Source organism: Haliotis rubra, unplaced genomic scaffold (genome assembly GCF_003918875.1).
Source record: "Haliotis rubra isolate DU_JTF1 unplaced genomic scaffold, ASM391887v1 Scf26, whole genome shotgun sequence".
NCBI lineage: Eukaryota > Metazoa > Mollusca > Gastropoda > Lepetellida > Haliotidae > Haliotis > Haliotis rubra.
In genome coordinates this window covers 2,266,392-2,282,021 of record NW_025766669.1, presented here as the reverse complement: position 1 = coordinate 2,282,021, position 15,630 = coordinate 2,266,392, and the positions used below count along the sequence as shown (strand labels likewise).

Sequence of the window (15,630 nt, the reverse complement as noted above, 5' to 3'; positions counted from 1 at the left end):
ATATCTATAGTAACTACTATAGTCTGTTTGCAGTCAAAACATACCGATGAATTTCACTTTAAAAAAAAATATGTAAATCAAAAGAAGTGAAATTAAGATTGCGAATCCTCATAATTTTACCTTGCCATTTGAACATTTAAAATTCAGAATTTTTCAACTTAAGATAAAAGTTGTTTAACAAACGATCATAGTTTCAAATCGCTATTACTGGGTTTTGTTACAAAGGGGTAAGCACAGTAGTTGGAACAGTGAAACAAATGCACGTGCGATACGTGATGAGCGTTAACTTAGACCAACTCTCTTGTTCTCGGTGTTTCATTTAATCTGCATACCCCAGTGTAATACAAATCAATAATAACGATTTGAAACTATGATCGTTTGTTAAACAACTTTTATCGTAAGTTGAATGAAATTCTCAGATTTAAACGTTCAAATGGCAAGGTAAAATTATGAGGATTCGCAATCTTAAGTTCACTTTATTTGATTTACATTTTTGTTTGAATTGAAATTCATCGGTACGTTTTCATTGCAAACAGACTATAAGTGCACATGCTCAAGTACTAGCAAAACAACATGATTCATGCATCTACATCACATCTGGGCTAGTATAGAGCCAGCTATATCAGGGATATATCTGGGATTCATAACAAGGTGTCCTGGCAGGTAGTTTTGGGGGAAAATCATCATGTTTCCAAATATTGGTATCGTCGGATGTCATTTTGGAAACATTTACCAATGCATTTTCAGCAGTACATTCCATGCAATACTTTTCAAATCAACATAAAAGCCTGTTCCAATATGGAGTTTATTGGCGATGATATCAGTGAAGTGCAAGTCTCAATAAGGCCAATACCTTAGTCATATCAAGATTAACATCAACAGGTAAGGATTCTAATTCCAACGTAGGAATGCACATTAGCACTGAATATGGGCCTCAGTGCAGGTCAAGAAAGATCCCTGTACATGCACTGAAATTGTGCATGACTACAAGAAAGCACTAAGAGTTTACATAAACAAGGATAATTAATTACTGTATGGACTAGATCAGCATGCCACTTGGCCACAGTTCTAAATTCTGTATAAGTATGTGCGTAAATGTTCTTGTAAAGATCAAGAAGATAAATATATGAAACACTCACATATGAAAGAGCTTTTAATTCTACATGCTTGAACATGCTTTATGTTAACTCACCAGTTGTGATGCTTCGATCATCTCCTTCAACATCGTGATCTCATTCCGTAGCTCACGAATGGTGGCAACATTGGGGTCCTGTAAAATGGTTTAAAATAACAGACAATGTGTTTGAGAAGAAAACCAGAACCACACCCAAACTATACTATATAGTACTTGAATTTACTGCATATTGAAGTATATTTAAAAGTTAACAATGTATAGGTATGAACTGTTGTTTGAGAAAAAATGATTGACAAGTTTAATTGTGTACCTCATTCACTTTCGGCTTATTGACAATGCTCTTGGCCCTCTGTGCATAGCGCAATGTGCTGATTGTTTCATTGTAGTAAACACTGGCTGGCGATATAGCTGAAAGCAGACAAAGATCAAATGAAGAACATAATACATCTTTATGTACATGTAGGGGCAGTGGGGTAGCCCAGTGGTTAAAGTCGTCATTCGTCATGCTGAAAACCTGGGTTCAATTCCCCACATGGGTACAATCTGAGAAGCCTATTTTTGTGATATTGCTGGAATGTTGCCTTATTCACTCACACACACACAGTTGCTTTTCACATCACTAATGACATTATTGAATAAAGTTCATTCTATAATAGGCAAATATTTCCAGATATCCTATCCAGAGTGTCTGACTGCCAAAACAGTATACTGGCTATCGAGATGGTCCTAAAATATTGCATGGATCCATTTTGTCATAGCCAATCATTTGCTATATATGATATTCAAAATGGCTGTATCCATACTGTGTGACATACTGGCTATCAATATGGTTTAAGAGCTTCAGACTGTCCTGAAATATTACTTCAAATAATATAGTATATATTGTTATAACCAGGTATGTGTTATATATGATATCCAATGAGGCTAGAGCAAAGCTGTAACAGTATGACCTACTGGCAATCATCCTTAATAATGACTTCAATGCATACACTTGGGAAAGATTACAGAGTACCGGATACCTTTTGCCATCTTTGAAAACTTTATAACTGTGCAAAAATGTGTGAGAGCTCGACTAGAGTTTTTAGTACTTTGCTATCTTAGTGTACTCACTTTTTTAGCCCTTGGATACCCATTACTATCTTCTTTAGGGCTAGTTTACCGAATATGGTTAGGGTTAGGGTTAGGCAACTTTCCCATGCTCATTTACTCCAACTCCAAGAATTCCAAAGCTCTGTTTCTTCGAAGATGCATATGTTTTTATTTGTGATTTTATTTGTGATACCTTTCATTTTCAAAATCGTTGGTTGGTTTTACTAACCCAAATAATAAGTCGTCCCAAATATTCTGATTTTTATGGTTATTTTATATTTTGATGCTCCCCTATTTTTTCGAATTTTATACCACGTGCTTCCCTACAATAGAAGTGCATGTGACACTAAAGAATATGGCTGGTAGGCATCTGGTACCTGTACCTACACTTGATTTTGTTATAACCAGTTCTGCTCTATTATCATATCCAGTGAGGCAGGAGAGAAATCCGTAAAAGCATGACCTACTGGCAATCATGATGGTCTTGGAGTTGCCCCCCAGACTGTCCTTCAGGAGCCATGTGAGGATCGAGTCTCTGTACTGGGATGTACAGTGAGCGCTGTCTCCGCGGACTGGACGGCAGGCTGGACATGCTCTCTCCCCCACTCATGCTTTGGAAACTCTGGGAGGAACCCATGTTGTCAAGGCTCCATGACAACAGGGATTTCTCAGCTGAAAACAGTCACAAATATTAAGTTAATTTTTAAGCTAACTTTTGACTAAACATAAAAAATCTTGACTCTATGATTACAGGACTTTCTCTGCTGTGAATAGTCACACGCATTAAGTCAGATCTTTAAACATTACACTTTTGACTAAAGAGCTAAGCATTCTCAAATTTGGCAGCATGTGAGCAGAGTAACCTAATGAAGAACCTACAGAATAACATATGTGATATTTAAATCATGTATAATAACGAGAACCAATTATCAAAGAATAATCAAATCCAGGGAGACAACTCATGCTTGTCATTATTTCTAATATAATGATAAAACAATGCCATTTGAGGTTCTACTACACTAAATCAGAATCACATGCTCCCTGAGCGAGCACCGTATGAAAACAACTGAAGAGACAGAGACTTGTGACAGCTGTGATTGGATGAAATAGTGTAAGATGTTTATGCTTTTTAAAAGCACATCCATCCAGTAATTAAAACTGACCACAATTTTAAGTATTTAGTGCTGTCATTTTTATCACCATGTCTTATGTTTATTCTGTGTACAGATATTTTCCAGTAGGTGACATTTGGTGCGGAACTGGGGTTGATGTATTCCGCTTCCTGTGCTCGGAAAATGAGCCAGACAATTTGGCCAGAAATTGTGTTTTATTGTAGTTTAAAGGCCTGACTGTACCCATGTGTACATGGAATGGCTGTTGATAGCCTGGATAATTTTTAAAAAAATATAAGGTTACTATAGAAGTCTATGGGAAAACATTTGGTGTTGTGTAACCTGTACAGAAGTAAATACATTCAAGGAGACAACTCATTTTAGTTTAACATCCCTAATGATAAAACAATAACCACTGAAACAGCAGTAAATACATTCAAGGGAGACAACTCATGTTAGTTATAACATCCTTCATAATAATAAAACAATACCATTTGAACAGAGAATCAATTAAGGGGAGACAATTCCTGCTAGTCTGATCGTTTCAGCTACTTAGTCATGAACAGTGTCTATCAAACATATCATACCAAGGGTCTTGATGACATTGCCCAGTGTGACTAGTGATTTGTTGATGTTTGAACCTTCTTTCAGCTGCATCTTGTGCTCAGAACTGTAGGATGGGTTAGCTCTCTCACTATAAACACAAGCATCAACTGTATGTAAACATAAAACATCAACTGAAAGTAAACACAAAGCATCAACTGTAAACACAGCATTTGGCTGAAAGCATCGACTGAAAGTCAGCACAAATCTTTGACTGAAAGCACCAACAGAGCATGTCACTAAGACAATATACCCCGATTTGCATAAAAAATATACCTAATGTAGCCTAATGTTGTATTCAGTTCTAGCATAACTGGGTAAGCCTGCTACAATGTATTATTAGACAGATGTAAACAAGGTTACTATCACCTGTACACTATCACCTGAAAACCTACCTTCCTGCGAGGTCAACAAGGTGGATCTTGCTGATGATCTCATGAGGCAGGCCTTCCTCCAGCTTGTCCTACAATGGATCACAAGCAATGAGTCAGTGAGTTGGACTTAAAGATGGTTTTAGCTTTATTCCAGCAACATCATGGTGGTGGACACTGGCAATGGGCTTCATACATTGTATACACATGAAGAATTGAACCCAGGTCTTGACGAGTGAGTGCTTTAACCACTAGGCTACCCCAACACTACAGTACGGATACATACAGAATTTTCACATGACTTGTTTGTTCATATGAAACATAAAAACATGATTATCAGACTCTGTAGGAGGTACTATTTGGTTTTGTAAGTTGTTCAATGTCGCAATCAGTAATATTCCAGTCATACGACAGTGACCTATAAATAATCAAATCTGGACCAGACAATGCAGTGATTGAGATCATAAGCATCGAAGTTAGGCAATTGTGACACAATGACATGCATCACCCAAGTCCGCAAGCCTGACCATCCAATCCTGTTCGTTGGAAGCATGGGTGCTGTTGACAAATTCTATCCAGTCGCAGTCGAAAGCATGACCAATTCTATCCCAGAATTCCTTAGAGTATATACCTGAGTATAAACGATCGTGAGGATGGCATGGCTCCGGCTGCTGTGTTCATGCATGTGGGTGGCTGCTGTTGTCCGGTTCTCGTTGCCCCTCAGGAGTAAACTTTGAAAGGACTCCCCGTCCATCACAGAATGCTGTGATAGATCTACAAAATAATATTAAATGTTTCACTTTTAAATTCATATTCTTCTAAAATCATCTCAGTTGTGTGAACAATAATGAGATTACATCAGAGGACACCTTTCTTGATACCGAACCAATATTTTGGCGTACTTTCAAGATAATGTATGTCAACTGATGATACTAGGAAGGTTTAAAAATGATATGAAAAAACAGTATTATCTGTAAAATGGCAAAGTTGTGGGGCATTATACGTTTACTTTCACTTGGTATCATCACTATTTGACAGCGACTGATAAACAAGGGGTTTTGATTAGGGGTGATTATTGAGGGGGAAACAACTATTGCGATAGTGATTGTCTATTACGACCAACTATTGCAATACTATTGCCAGAGGCCCAGATAAGCTGTGTATCCGGGTAAAATACGCATAGAATTACGCATTGAAAAATAATTGTTGCATACCAATTACGCATTTAAAAAGGTAGATACTCAAAAAGTTTAAAACAAATGCGTACGGAATATATTTATAAAATTCGCTTGCGTAATTAAAAAGACATTGATTGCTATCAAGTTGTACTGTTAGTATAGGACTAGTGTTGTACTGTCAGTACAGGATGAGTGATTTTTCATGAAATCATTTCATTTACATTTAAGTTGGTTTTGATTAGGTATGACATAAGGCAGAACATACCTGCTTAGTAAACTTACTCAATGACATATACGCACAGGTGATTTGAAATACTAGTATTTGAAGCAGTGGGTAACGGAAAATGAAATACCCACTCAACATTCATAATACCCACTCCAAAAAAATACAGTGGGTACAGTACCCACATGAGCTAAATCTTATCTGGAGCTCTGTATTGCAATAGTTATTTCTCCTTGCATTGTCTCATTTGAAGTCATTTCCCAAATGAATGTATAGTTTATTTAAAATAGAAACAAGTTAAAATAGTTTCAGTCTCTTTTAATAACTGACAAGAAACTTGAAACTCAGATCAAGTAAACAGTTTAAACATAAACTCAATGAAACTGCAAGTCTGCACCCAAACAATAAGAAAATACAAAACATATATATTTAATAAATATTTTGCACAGCACATTTATCAATGAAAGTCAATTACTAAACTATCGATAGTCACACATACTATTGATGCATCAATAGTTTTTCGTTTCTATCATCGATTAATTGCTATTGGAGATTCAACAATTGCAATCCATTACATTTTCGATGTACATCACTTGAAAGTCATAGAAAAAATCTTATACCAATTAAATATACCAAAAATGCCAGCCTCCATTCTTTCAAATTATTCATCCAGTAAAAGAAAGGAACTGAAATCCCTTGCAACATTTATAAATATTATTGCAACACGAGTGTCATAACCTCTCACTATCATGTTTCTTGTACCCATTATATGTACTGCCATCTTGCAGATCATACTGTATTATTATACCTTGTAATTCACTCTTATACCACCTTTGGTGGTCCTATGGAGAATAAAGAATCTGAATCTGATAGTTTGATGCATCGTTACAGTCCTAGTTTTGATATAGTGGGCTGATACAATGGAATCTGCTTTTAGAATAGATTTCTCACGTTTATGGCAATGACAAAATGTCTGAAAATACTTGATACTTTTCAAGGTGGTTTACTTTGATGTCAGCATAATCAGCATTTTAGTACAAATTTAGATTCCTCATGTTCAAAACATTTCAGTTATAATGCATCACACATTAGACTTTCACTTATCCAAAGTGCACCTAAAAAGTCTCATGTTCTGTTACTATCAGATGTGAAATTTTCTTGACTGCACTTACCCTCGACATAAGGTCCTTCCTTGGGGTGCTCCCTGACCTTGAGGGTGTGGCGCTCGATCTGTCCCACCGCTGGTGTCAACAGTAGGTCTCTCACCCGCTCATTGTAGATCTCAAGGTAGCTTAGCAAATCCGAAATAGAGGTATTTCAGTATGATCTCAATAAAATATTCACAAGAAATTGTCACGACATCAAATATTCTTGTAAAGTATCAAAATATTCATTCTCTTCCCACAGAGGTTACTCAAGTCACATCTTCTAATACGGAAAATCCCCTAGCGGCAAAAGATCGCAACATGAATTATCTCTCTTCTCTCTATCCAATCAGAACACGTGTGACATCGACTTAGATCCAATATGGTGATCCCGATCCCTGTTTCTTGGGGATATGCCTTCCCAACACTTGCATAACTTGACTAATACAAGCAAATGTGGGGTCACAAAATGTGTGGATGTGACACACAAGACATTTAATGGATATTTTGTCCTCAACGAGGGCGCTGGCGACGCAATTGATCTGCCACTAAATGACTGAGTTTTGTTTTGAAGAAACGTTTGTGCATCGCCCAGGAGAAGAGGTTCCAGTGTTCCCGAAGCATACAGAAATTACTGAGGCTTATGCGAGTAGATATCTTCCTAATGTTTTAATCTCTTAAGTTTCCCTTTAGTGGCAGAAGTGGTCAAAATTATTTGGATAGGTGCAGACAAAGGGGAATGTGCCATACCAACTCCTTCCATGTTGAGATGACAATAACTAGTCCACAGAACCTGACAGTCATTTTCTAAGTATTGTGGACAAAACCTTTGCATTAAGCCAGTAATGTCTATGTGATTTGATTTAAAATTTGAAGAATATCCATTGAGAAATAGAACAGATATTCCTATGAGACTCTTGTGCAATTGTTGTGCAGGGGTCTAAAAATGTTATGGCATGTAATTTAAGGAGGAATTTTATTAGACCTACCTGACATCAACTCTGTGACTACTTCTCTGCTCATTGGTCTCCCCTTGGACATGTATGTGACTGAATAGGCCCTGAAATACATAATGCACAGGTATGTGACTGAACAGGCCCTGAAATACACAACACACCTGCATGTGACTGAACACAATACACACCTGCATGTGACTGAACACAATACACAACACACCTGCATGTGACTGAACACAATACACAACACACCTGCATGTGAGTAAACACAATACACAACACACCTGCATGTGACTGAACACAATACACAACACACCTGCATGTGACTGCACAAACACAATACACAACACACCTGCATGTGACTGAACACAATACACAACACACCTGCATGTGAGTAAACACGCTGTGACACACAATGCACAACACACCTGCATGTGACTGAACACAATACATACACAACACAACCTGCATGTGAGTAAACACAATACACAACACACCTGCATGTGACTGTACACACACCTGTATGTGACTACACAACACACCTGCATGTGAGTACTGAACACAATACACAACACACCTGCATGTGAGTAAACACAATACACAACACACCTGCATGTGACTGAACACAATACACAACACACCTGCATGTGACTGAACACAATACACAACACACCTGCATGTGAGTAAACACAATACACAACACACCTGCATGTGAGTAAACACAATACACAACACACCTGCAAGTGACTGAACACAATACACAACACACCTGCATGTGACTGAACACAATACACAACACACCTGCATGTGACTAAACACAATACACAACACACCTGCATGTGACTGAACACAATACACAACACACCTGCATGTGAGTAAACACAATACACAACACATTGTTATACATTACACACATGTGACTGAGTGAGTGAGTATATTCAGCAATATTCCAGCAACATCACGACAGGGGACACTAGAAATGGGCTCCACACATTTACCCATGTGGGGAATCAAACCCAGATCTTTGCACATGACGAGCAAATGCTTTAACCACTAGGCTACCCCACCGCCCCCACATGTGACAAAATACCACACACATGTATGTGTATCCGAGTATAATATGAAATAACAAATATGTTTTAATGTTTTGTTTTGTAGTTTCATTTACCAGTGAAAATTATTTGTTCCAAATTTACTTAGGTAACATTACCATATTTAAACTACAAATTTGAATAATTCAAACATTTTGTCACAGTATCTAATATCAGTGGTCTGAGCTGGGAATGGCCACACAGTATAGACCAAGGTGACCAGGCATTCATTCCACAAAGCAATCGTAACACTTCACCTGTCGTAAGCCTATGTTATAGTTCATCACTTACGACAGACGTAGTGTTACAACCACTTTGTGAACATGGGCCAAGTACCCCAACACCATCATTTGACACAACACACTCTCAATATGAGGGTTCAGGAGTGACTGACAGCATTTCCTCAAGCATCCAAACACTCGCATAACAGAGTTCTGATAGTTATCTTTGGTATACAGTTTGTGTCATTATAATCAGCGTAATAAGTAATGCTTTGTACAAGCAATAGCTTAATGCTTTGTAAAAGCAATAGCTCAAAGCCTGCCCTGGCTATTTAGCTGCGACAGTGTTGACACTGTGATAAACCCATGCAATCAACTGGACCTAAGGTGCAACCCAGGCCCCCTATCTGACTCTATTCACTATTTTCACACATTGGATAAGCTTTATTTGCTTGTCATTTTGAAGCCATTTATAACGGACTGACGTGAGGCAGCTATAGTGAGTCACTCAAGCAATGGAACGGTACAGATCTACAGACCCCAGCTGTCTTTGTCTGGGTCTTAACTATATAGTTTGTGTACTGAAAAATCCTCATGTGTGACGTGAGTATTTCCGGGAAAGTGTGTACCAACAAATGACTTGCATCTGCTATAAGGTAGAAGTCATAAGGTCCATGTTCACCCCCACAACTTGTTCAGTCATGTCACATGCACTCTGGGTATATTCAAGTATTCCTTCAGCCTGTCATAGCTAGCACCTGCATTGGCTGTTGCTGCTATAGCTGACTTAAGCAGTTGGATCTCACACTACTGCCCGTGACTGATGATGGTAATGGCTACTGAAGCCATACCTAATACCTGCAGTGGCAACTGAAGCCATACCTAATACCTGCAGTGGCTACTGACAACAAAGCCTATGAATTCATTTGCCAGTACATGATCCAGGTTTACACTGATTAGGCAGTAAGTTAATTCATTCAAGATGCAATAGTGATGAGTTATATACACATACAAGGATTATCGTGACCTGTTCCGACACTGAAATCAGGTGGAACACTGCAGCAAGTGGCTGTAAAATTCCCAAATGGGGATAAAAGGGATCCTTATTCCTGTATGTCTAGGCATGACATACGTGATGCTTAACTGAGATGACTTGTAATTCACAGATAAAAGAACCAATAAGAGGCTTACTTGGGGGCTATTGCATTTATACAATGCAAAAATACCTCTTGAAATAAGAAAATAAAAACTTTTGAAAAATCTCAATTTCAACCAAAAAGGCAGTATCTTTGCCTTCAAGGGGGCAGTGAGTTTAGATTCCTAGACTGGGCTGGTCACACATCACACTCACTTGGCATCGGATACTACTAAACATATATGATCTAGGTAAGAACAAAGAACAACTTACATCTCCTATCCTTGGTATCACTCCTTCTTCACTCTGTAATATAAAATATGTTCATTTGTACAGTTCTTGTCATAATTATTGAATTCAAATGAGTTGCTACCAAATATTTACATGAATACAACCCGTGAAGGTCCGGGCTTAGAATGAACCTTCAGTAACCCATGCTTGTCGTAAGAGGTGACTAACGGGATCGGGTGGTCTGGCTTGCTTACTTGGTTGAAACATGTCATTGGTTCCCGATTGCGCAGATCGATGCTCATGCTGTTGATCACTGGATTATCTGGTCCAGACTCGATTATTTACAGACCGCCGCCATATAGCTAGAATATTGTTGAGTGTGGCGTAAAACTAAATTCACTCACTTACATGAATACACCAGAAAACAATCACATGATTATCTGCCAGCAAACCACATTAAGCCAGACCTTTCCTTTCATTGTCTTGGATTACAGATCTCTGGCCCCCAAATTCAGGTCAGTAGGGGGGGAAGGGGGAGGAGAGAGGAAATAAATTTCTTTCAATTTTGGGGGGATGATTTTCTTAAAATGTTGAAGTGGTAGGGGTGGTAGGAAAAGGGATGAAACAAGATATGGTAGCCGAGATTGGATGCTTAACATGTTTATTACAACAATATGATGTACACTTTCTGAAATGTCCTGTCTCTTCACAACATTCAGCACACTGCAGCAGCAATCTGTTGATACTGATAGGGTCAGTCAATTAGGGTTCATTTTTAACATTTTACAAATTTTGGAATACATGAACCCCACAGCTCTTCCATTTCCATTTTTTTCAATTTTTTTGAGTTGACTTGTAAACCAAGTTTGAAAATCTTTTTGCCAGAATATCGCACATCTAACACCCATTCATCATAGTGATTCATTATTCAAGTGTACCACAGATATTTATGCAAATCCCTTCAACTTTGACACAATTTTCTAGAGGTTTTTTTCAAGACAACCATCTGAAGTGCTACCATGCATGTAAACTAAGCAAATGAAGCTGACATATCAAAGGACAAACTCGATCTCAATCAGATCATCATGATGACGAACAAAATCACTGATTGCATGTAATTATTATAAGACATGACCTTACCATGTTTCCCATCATGGTGTAAGTCTTGCCTGTTCCTGTCTGGCCATATGCAAACAGACAGGCATTGTATCCTTCCAGGCAGCCTGCAGCACCTCTGTCCCCAGATCCTGGTACACCTGAAGCAGATAACTCCTTGTTAGCTTCATGTCCAATGTTTATAAGTATACAAATGTATAACACTCAAAGGAAACTTCATTTTTTTCTGACTATAGTAAATCTATCAAGGCTGGTTGGTATTGCAACATGCAGCCTTCCATTTGTGGGTGTTCCTTAACTAGTTTTGAGTAAGTTGTCTAGTTGATACAGTTTCAGGTCATAATGACGTGCCAATCATATAAACAGCTGATTGGTTACTAGATCACCATGGAATAAGATTTATAACAACCACTTTTTCCTCATAGTTACCTGGCAGTTTCAGAATATACCTGTTGCCGAGGTTATGAAATTCAAAATTTCAAAAGAAAATCAAAATCTATGCAGCAACAAAGTCAAAGAAAGCTGTCTTCTTCCTTCTCAAACAGTTTTGTCATTTACTGTTCCGTGATTGCAGAATACTATACAAAAATAACATACAACACAACCTTTGACAGACATAATCGAAAACATCATTCTGTTGATAAATACACATGTGACACTTTACGAGAATCAGTTTATGTATGCTGGAGAGATAAAAAATATCCTTATCGAAAGTGGAGTAGTGTAGCTGTGAGAGGTTTAGAACTCAACATTGCAAGGTTCATTCCACCTTCTTCACAGAGGTCACTACTGAATGTTTATTCCACAGTAGTTGAGTATATACATCAGCATATACATGATACAGGTGTTAACAACACATGTAGGGCATATGCACAGGTGATTAATCAGTTTCACCAAGTCACCCCTGTACACACACACGTCATGGCCCAGTCCTACATTACAACTGTATATATGTCAAGATGTACATTTTTGCAAGTGTATGTGTAATTCTGTTGAAATTAACCTATTTAGACTTTCTTTAAAAATCTCACTGAGAGTTTTCCAGTTCTTCATTCTGTAAAATATGGACTTTTGTGAGTATCTGTGAGAGAGCTGGTCACATGTCATTCCAGCACAAATGATACATATTACAAGGTTTCACAAATTATACATAAAACAATTAAGCTACTAAGCTGTTTCACGCAGACAAATGTAACTACCCATGATTACCGTGATAGCTCAGCAAAAATAAATACCCCCATTAAACCCCCTCAAAACATTTGATTAGATGAAAGTGCGAAGATTACTTTTAAATACTCTTTTCCTAAACATATTATTGCAAAGAAAATGAGGGTTAGCATTTAATTGTGACCAGGTTTTTACTCTAGGAAAAACTTAATTTAGGAAATACAGTAAATGCACAGGATACAAGACTTTGTTAATTTTACTTATACATATAATGTTTGAGCCTCTCTTCACTTAGGGTGAGTGGTAGCCAAGTGGAGCCAGTGTTCACTGTGCTACCAAAGACCCATGTTCAGCAAACTCTACGCTGGTTCTGTGGTCCCTGGCTAGTAAAAATTCATCAGGATCACTAAATGATACGTTTGCAGTGGTCTTGGTGGCCAGTGAATTTTGTATTGACTGTTAAGTAAATTTACAAATGTTATTTTTAATCAGTGAAGTACAGACAGGACCACTAATTATTGTCCACTCACTGGTCCTGTGGTGAAGTGGGAAATTTTGAAAGGTTTCTTTCCTTGCTACTCCATGTAAGTAATGGATAGGTTTGAATCCCATTCTTGGTGTCCCATGTTGATATGAATAGACTATTTCTAAATGTATTTAACCCACATTTAACAATGGATTATCACGTATCAAATCCCAATGTTCATACTGAGTTACCATCATATCGTCAACATCGTAGAAATGTGTATCATTACAACCTCTATATATATATCTATACTTGGACAGAGACAGGTCTGCACACAACTTCAGTTATCTGACCACCAGAATGTCATGCCTCACTGACCACATTGCCATGTAAGCAAAGATAATCAGACTACACACACGTTAATCATGTGATCTTCACGTACCCATATCGTGTTACATATTGCTAATCAACAACTAACAGTCTTTAATAAACTGGAGCGGTGGGGTAGCCTAGTGGTTAAAGCGTTGGCTCGTCACACCGAAGACCCGGTTTGATTCCCCACATGGGTACAATGTGTAAAGCCCATTTCTGGTTTCCCCCGCCGTGATATTGCTGGAATATTCCTAAAAGTGGCATAAAACCATACTCACTCACTCATTCTCATAAACTATGATTTCATAGGAATTGATAATACATGTACATACTAGTTTTAAAGATTTTTAAATCAAACTTTAATTAGATGCACACAAGATGCCTTGTCTGAGATTATCAAATTTACTGAAGCCTTCGTGTGGAAATTTATGTTTACAACTTTTAGTTATGTGTTTCATAACTTTTGACGTTGTCAGTACTTATTTGTTTCTCCATTAATTAAAAACTAAACTCACTCACTCACTCTTAGTAAGTACAGTCAGAATGGAAACGTTCATTTCAGCATTTGTCGAAAGAAACTGTCTGGAAACAATGCACATGATGTAGTTCTGGAGCTCACCTATTTCACTCGTCCTGCAGAATGCTGCCCTGATTCATGTATACTTACATTCATGTGACTATGCAATGCAAAATTCCTAAAACAGCAAATCCATAGCATAAAAAGACCTTTTTATGCAAATTGTGTCAATCGCAGTTAGGCGAAGATCTAGTGTCATCATTGACTTTCAGTGATCCAATCAAAGACTATTCACTGCTGTACAGTCTTTTGTCATGTTATGCCAAAGATCTGTTTCCAGACTGGTATTCTCTGACATTGAACTACAGTCGAACCTCAATGTCTCAAACTCGGTTGACACAAATTCTTGGTTGTGTCAAACTCATCTCGGTCCCTGTCGATTTCCTTATATTTATCATTATTTCTATGCTGACGGATGTGTCGAACACTCAGATAAGTCGAACTGTTCCTTGGTATGGACGAGTTCGACACAACCGGGTTGGACTGTATATATAAATGCTGCAAAATGTCATTCAATTCTATCATTATCGTTTATTCATATATGTTTGCATGTTTGACCAATCATTTAATAGCTGACCCCATGACTATGCATCAATATTCAAATAAACAAGCATGCAGATAAGAATAAAAACAAATATATGATAAGCTGCACAGCACATTACATGTACTACACAGTGCCCACACTAGTTGTGTCAAACTGACAAGGGAACTTATTGATATCCTCGTGGAGACTCTTGAATTAGGCTTCTTTCAATTTGTCTTACACTTGGCTTTATCTGGGCCTCTGTTGAATGTTTTGCAATTCTTGTATAAGCAAACTTGAATCCAGCTTAGGATACCATGCTTAGATCCCTTCCAATCTGATTACCTGGCTACACCAAATGCCTTAGTGTTGTGTAACCCACACAGGGAAATGTATGGGGAACACTCCCTCCCAGTGTAAGTTCTTAGTGAACTGTCGGGGACGCTCCTTCACTGTATGATCTCTATAGTGGACAATACATGAGGATCTTCTAGTGGATTCCTTCTTTGAAATAACACCTTTAAAATGCAGGCAATATGACCAGTGCATATTTTGTAGAAGAAATTTCCTGACTTTGGAGGTATCATCTAATATTGTGAGAACATAATCTGCATGATCCATCAGGGTTTACCCTCGACTTACAAACATGGGGGTCCTGGGGACCCCTAATTATTAGTTTTAAGGGTCCTTGTAGGAAATACGTGGGTCTTGTGAAGTAACGGTTTAGAGAACTGTATGTTTTGATAATTTCTACAGAGCCTGGAATGAATCATTGATCACGTGGACTGATGGATGAAATGATGCAACTACCTGCCTGGACAGAAACAATCAAACACTTAGGAGGTGAGGTGAAATTTGGTTTAACGTCGTGCTTGAGAATATTTCGCTCATATGATCGGCGTGCATGCATACGATGTGT

General features: G+C 37.9%; 1 protein-coding gene across 1 annotated transcript; it reads right to left on the bottom strand.

Annotated features, from left to right (window-relative positions):
* Positions 1-1,444: 1,444 nt before the first annotated feature.
* LOC124279998 (kinesin-like protein KIF16B) lies at positions 1,445-13,685 on the bottom strand. Its single transcript, XM_046715878.1, has 9 exons — positions 13,682-13,685; positions 11,631-11,746; positions 7,846-7,916; positions 6,884-7,002; positions 4,942-5,084; positions 4,335-4,402; positions 3,924-4,030; positions 2,692-2,896; positions 1,445-1,543 (listed from the first exon to the last, which is right to left on the bottom strand). Exons 1-9 carry the CDS (start codon positions 13,683-13,685, stop codon positions 1,513-1,515), a joined length of 864 nt encoding a protein of 287 aa, XP_046571834.1. The 3' UTR covers positions 1,445-1,512.
* Positions 13,686-15,630: the final 1,945 nt, after the last annotated feature.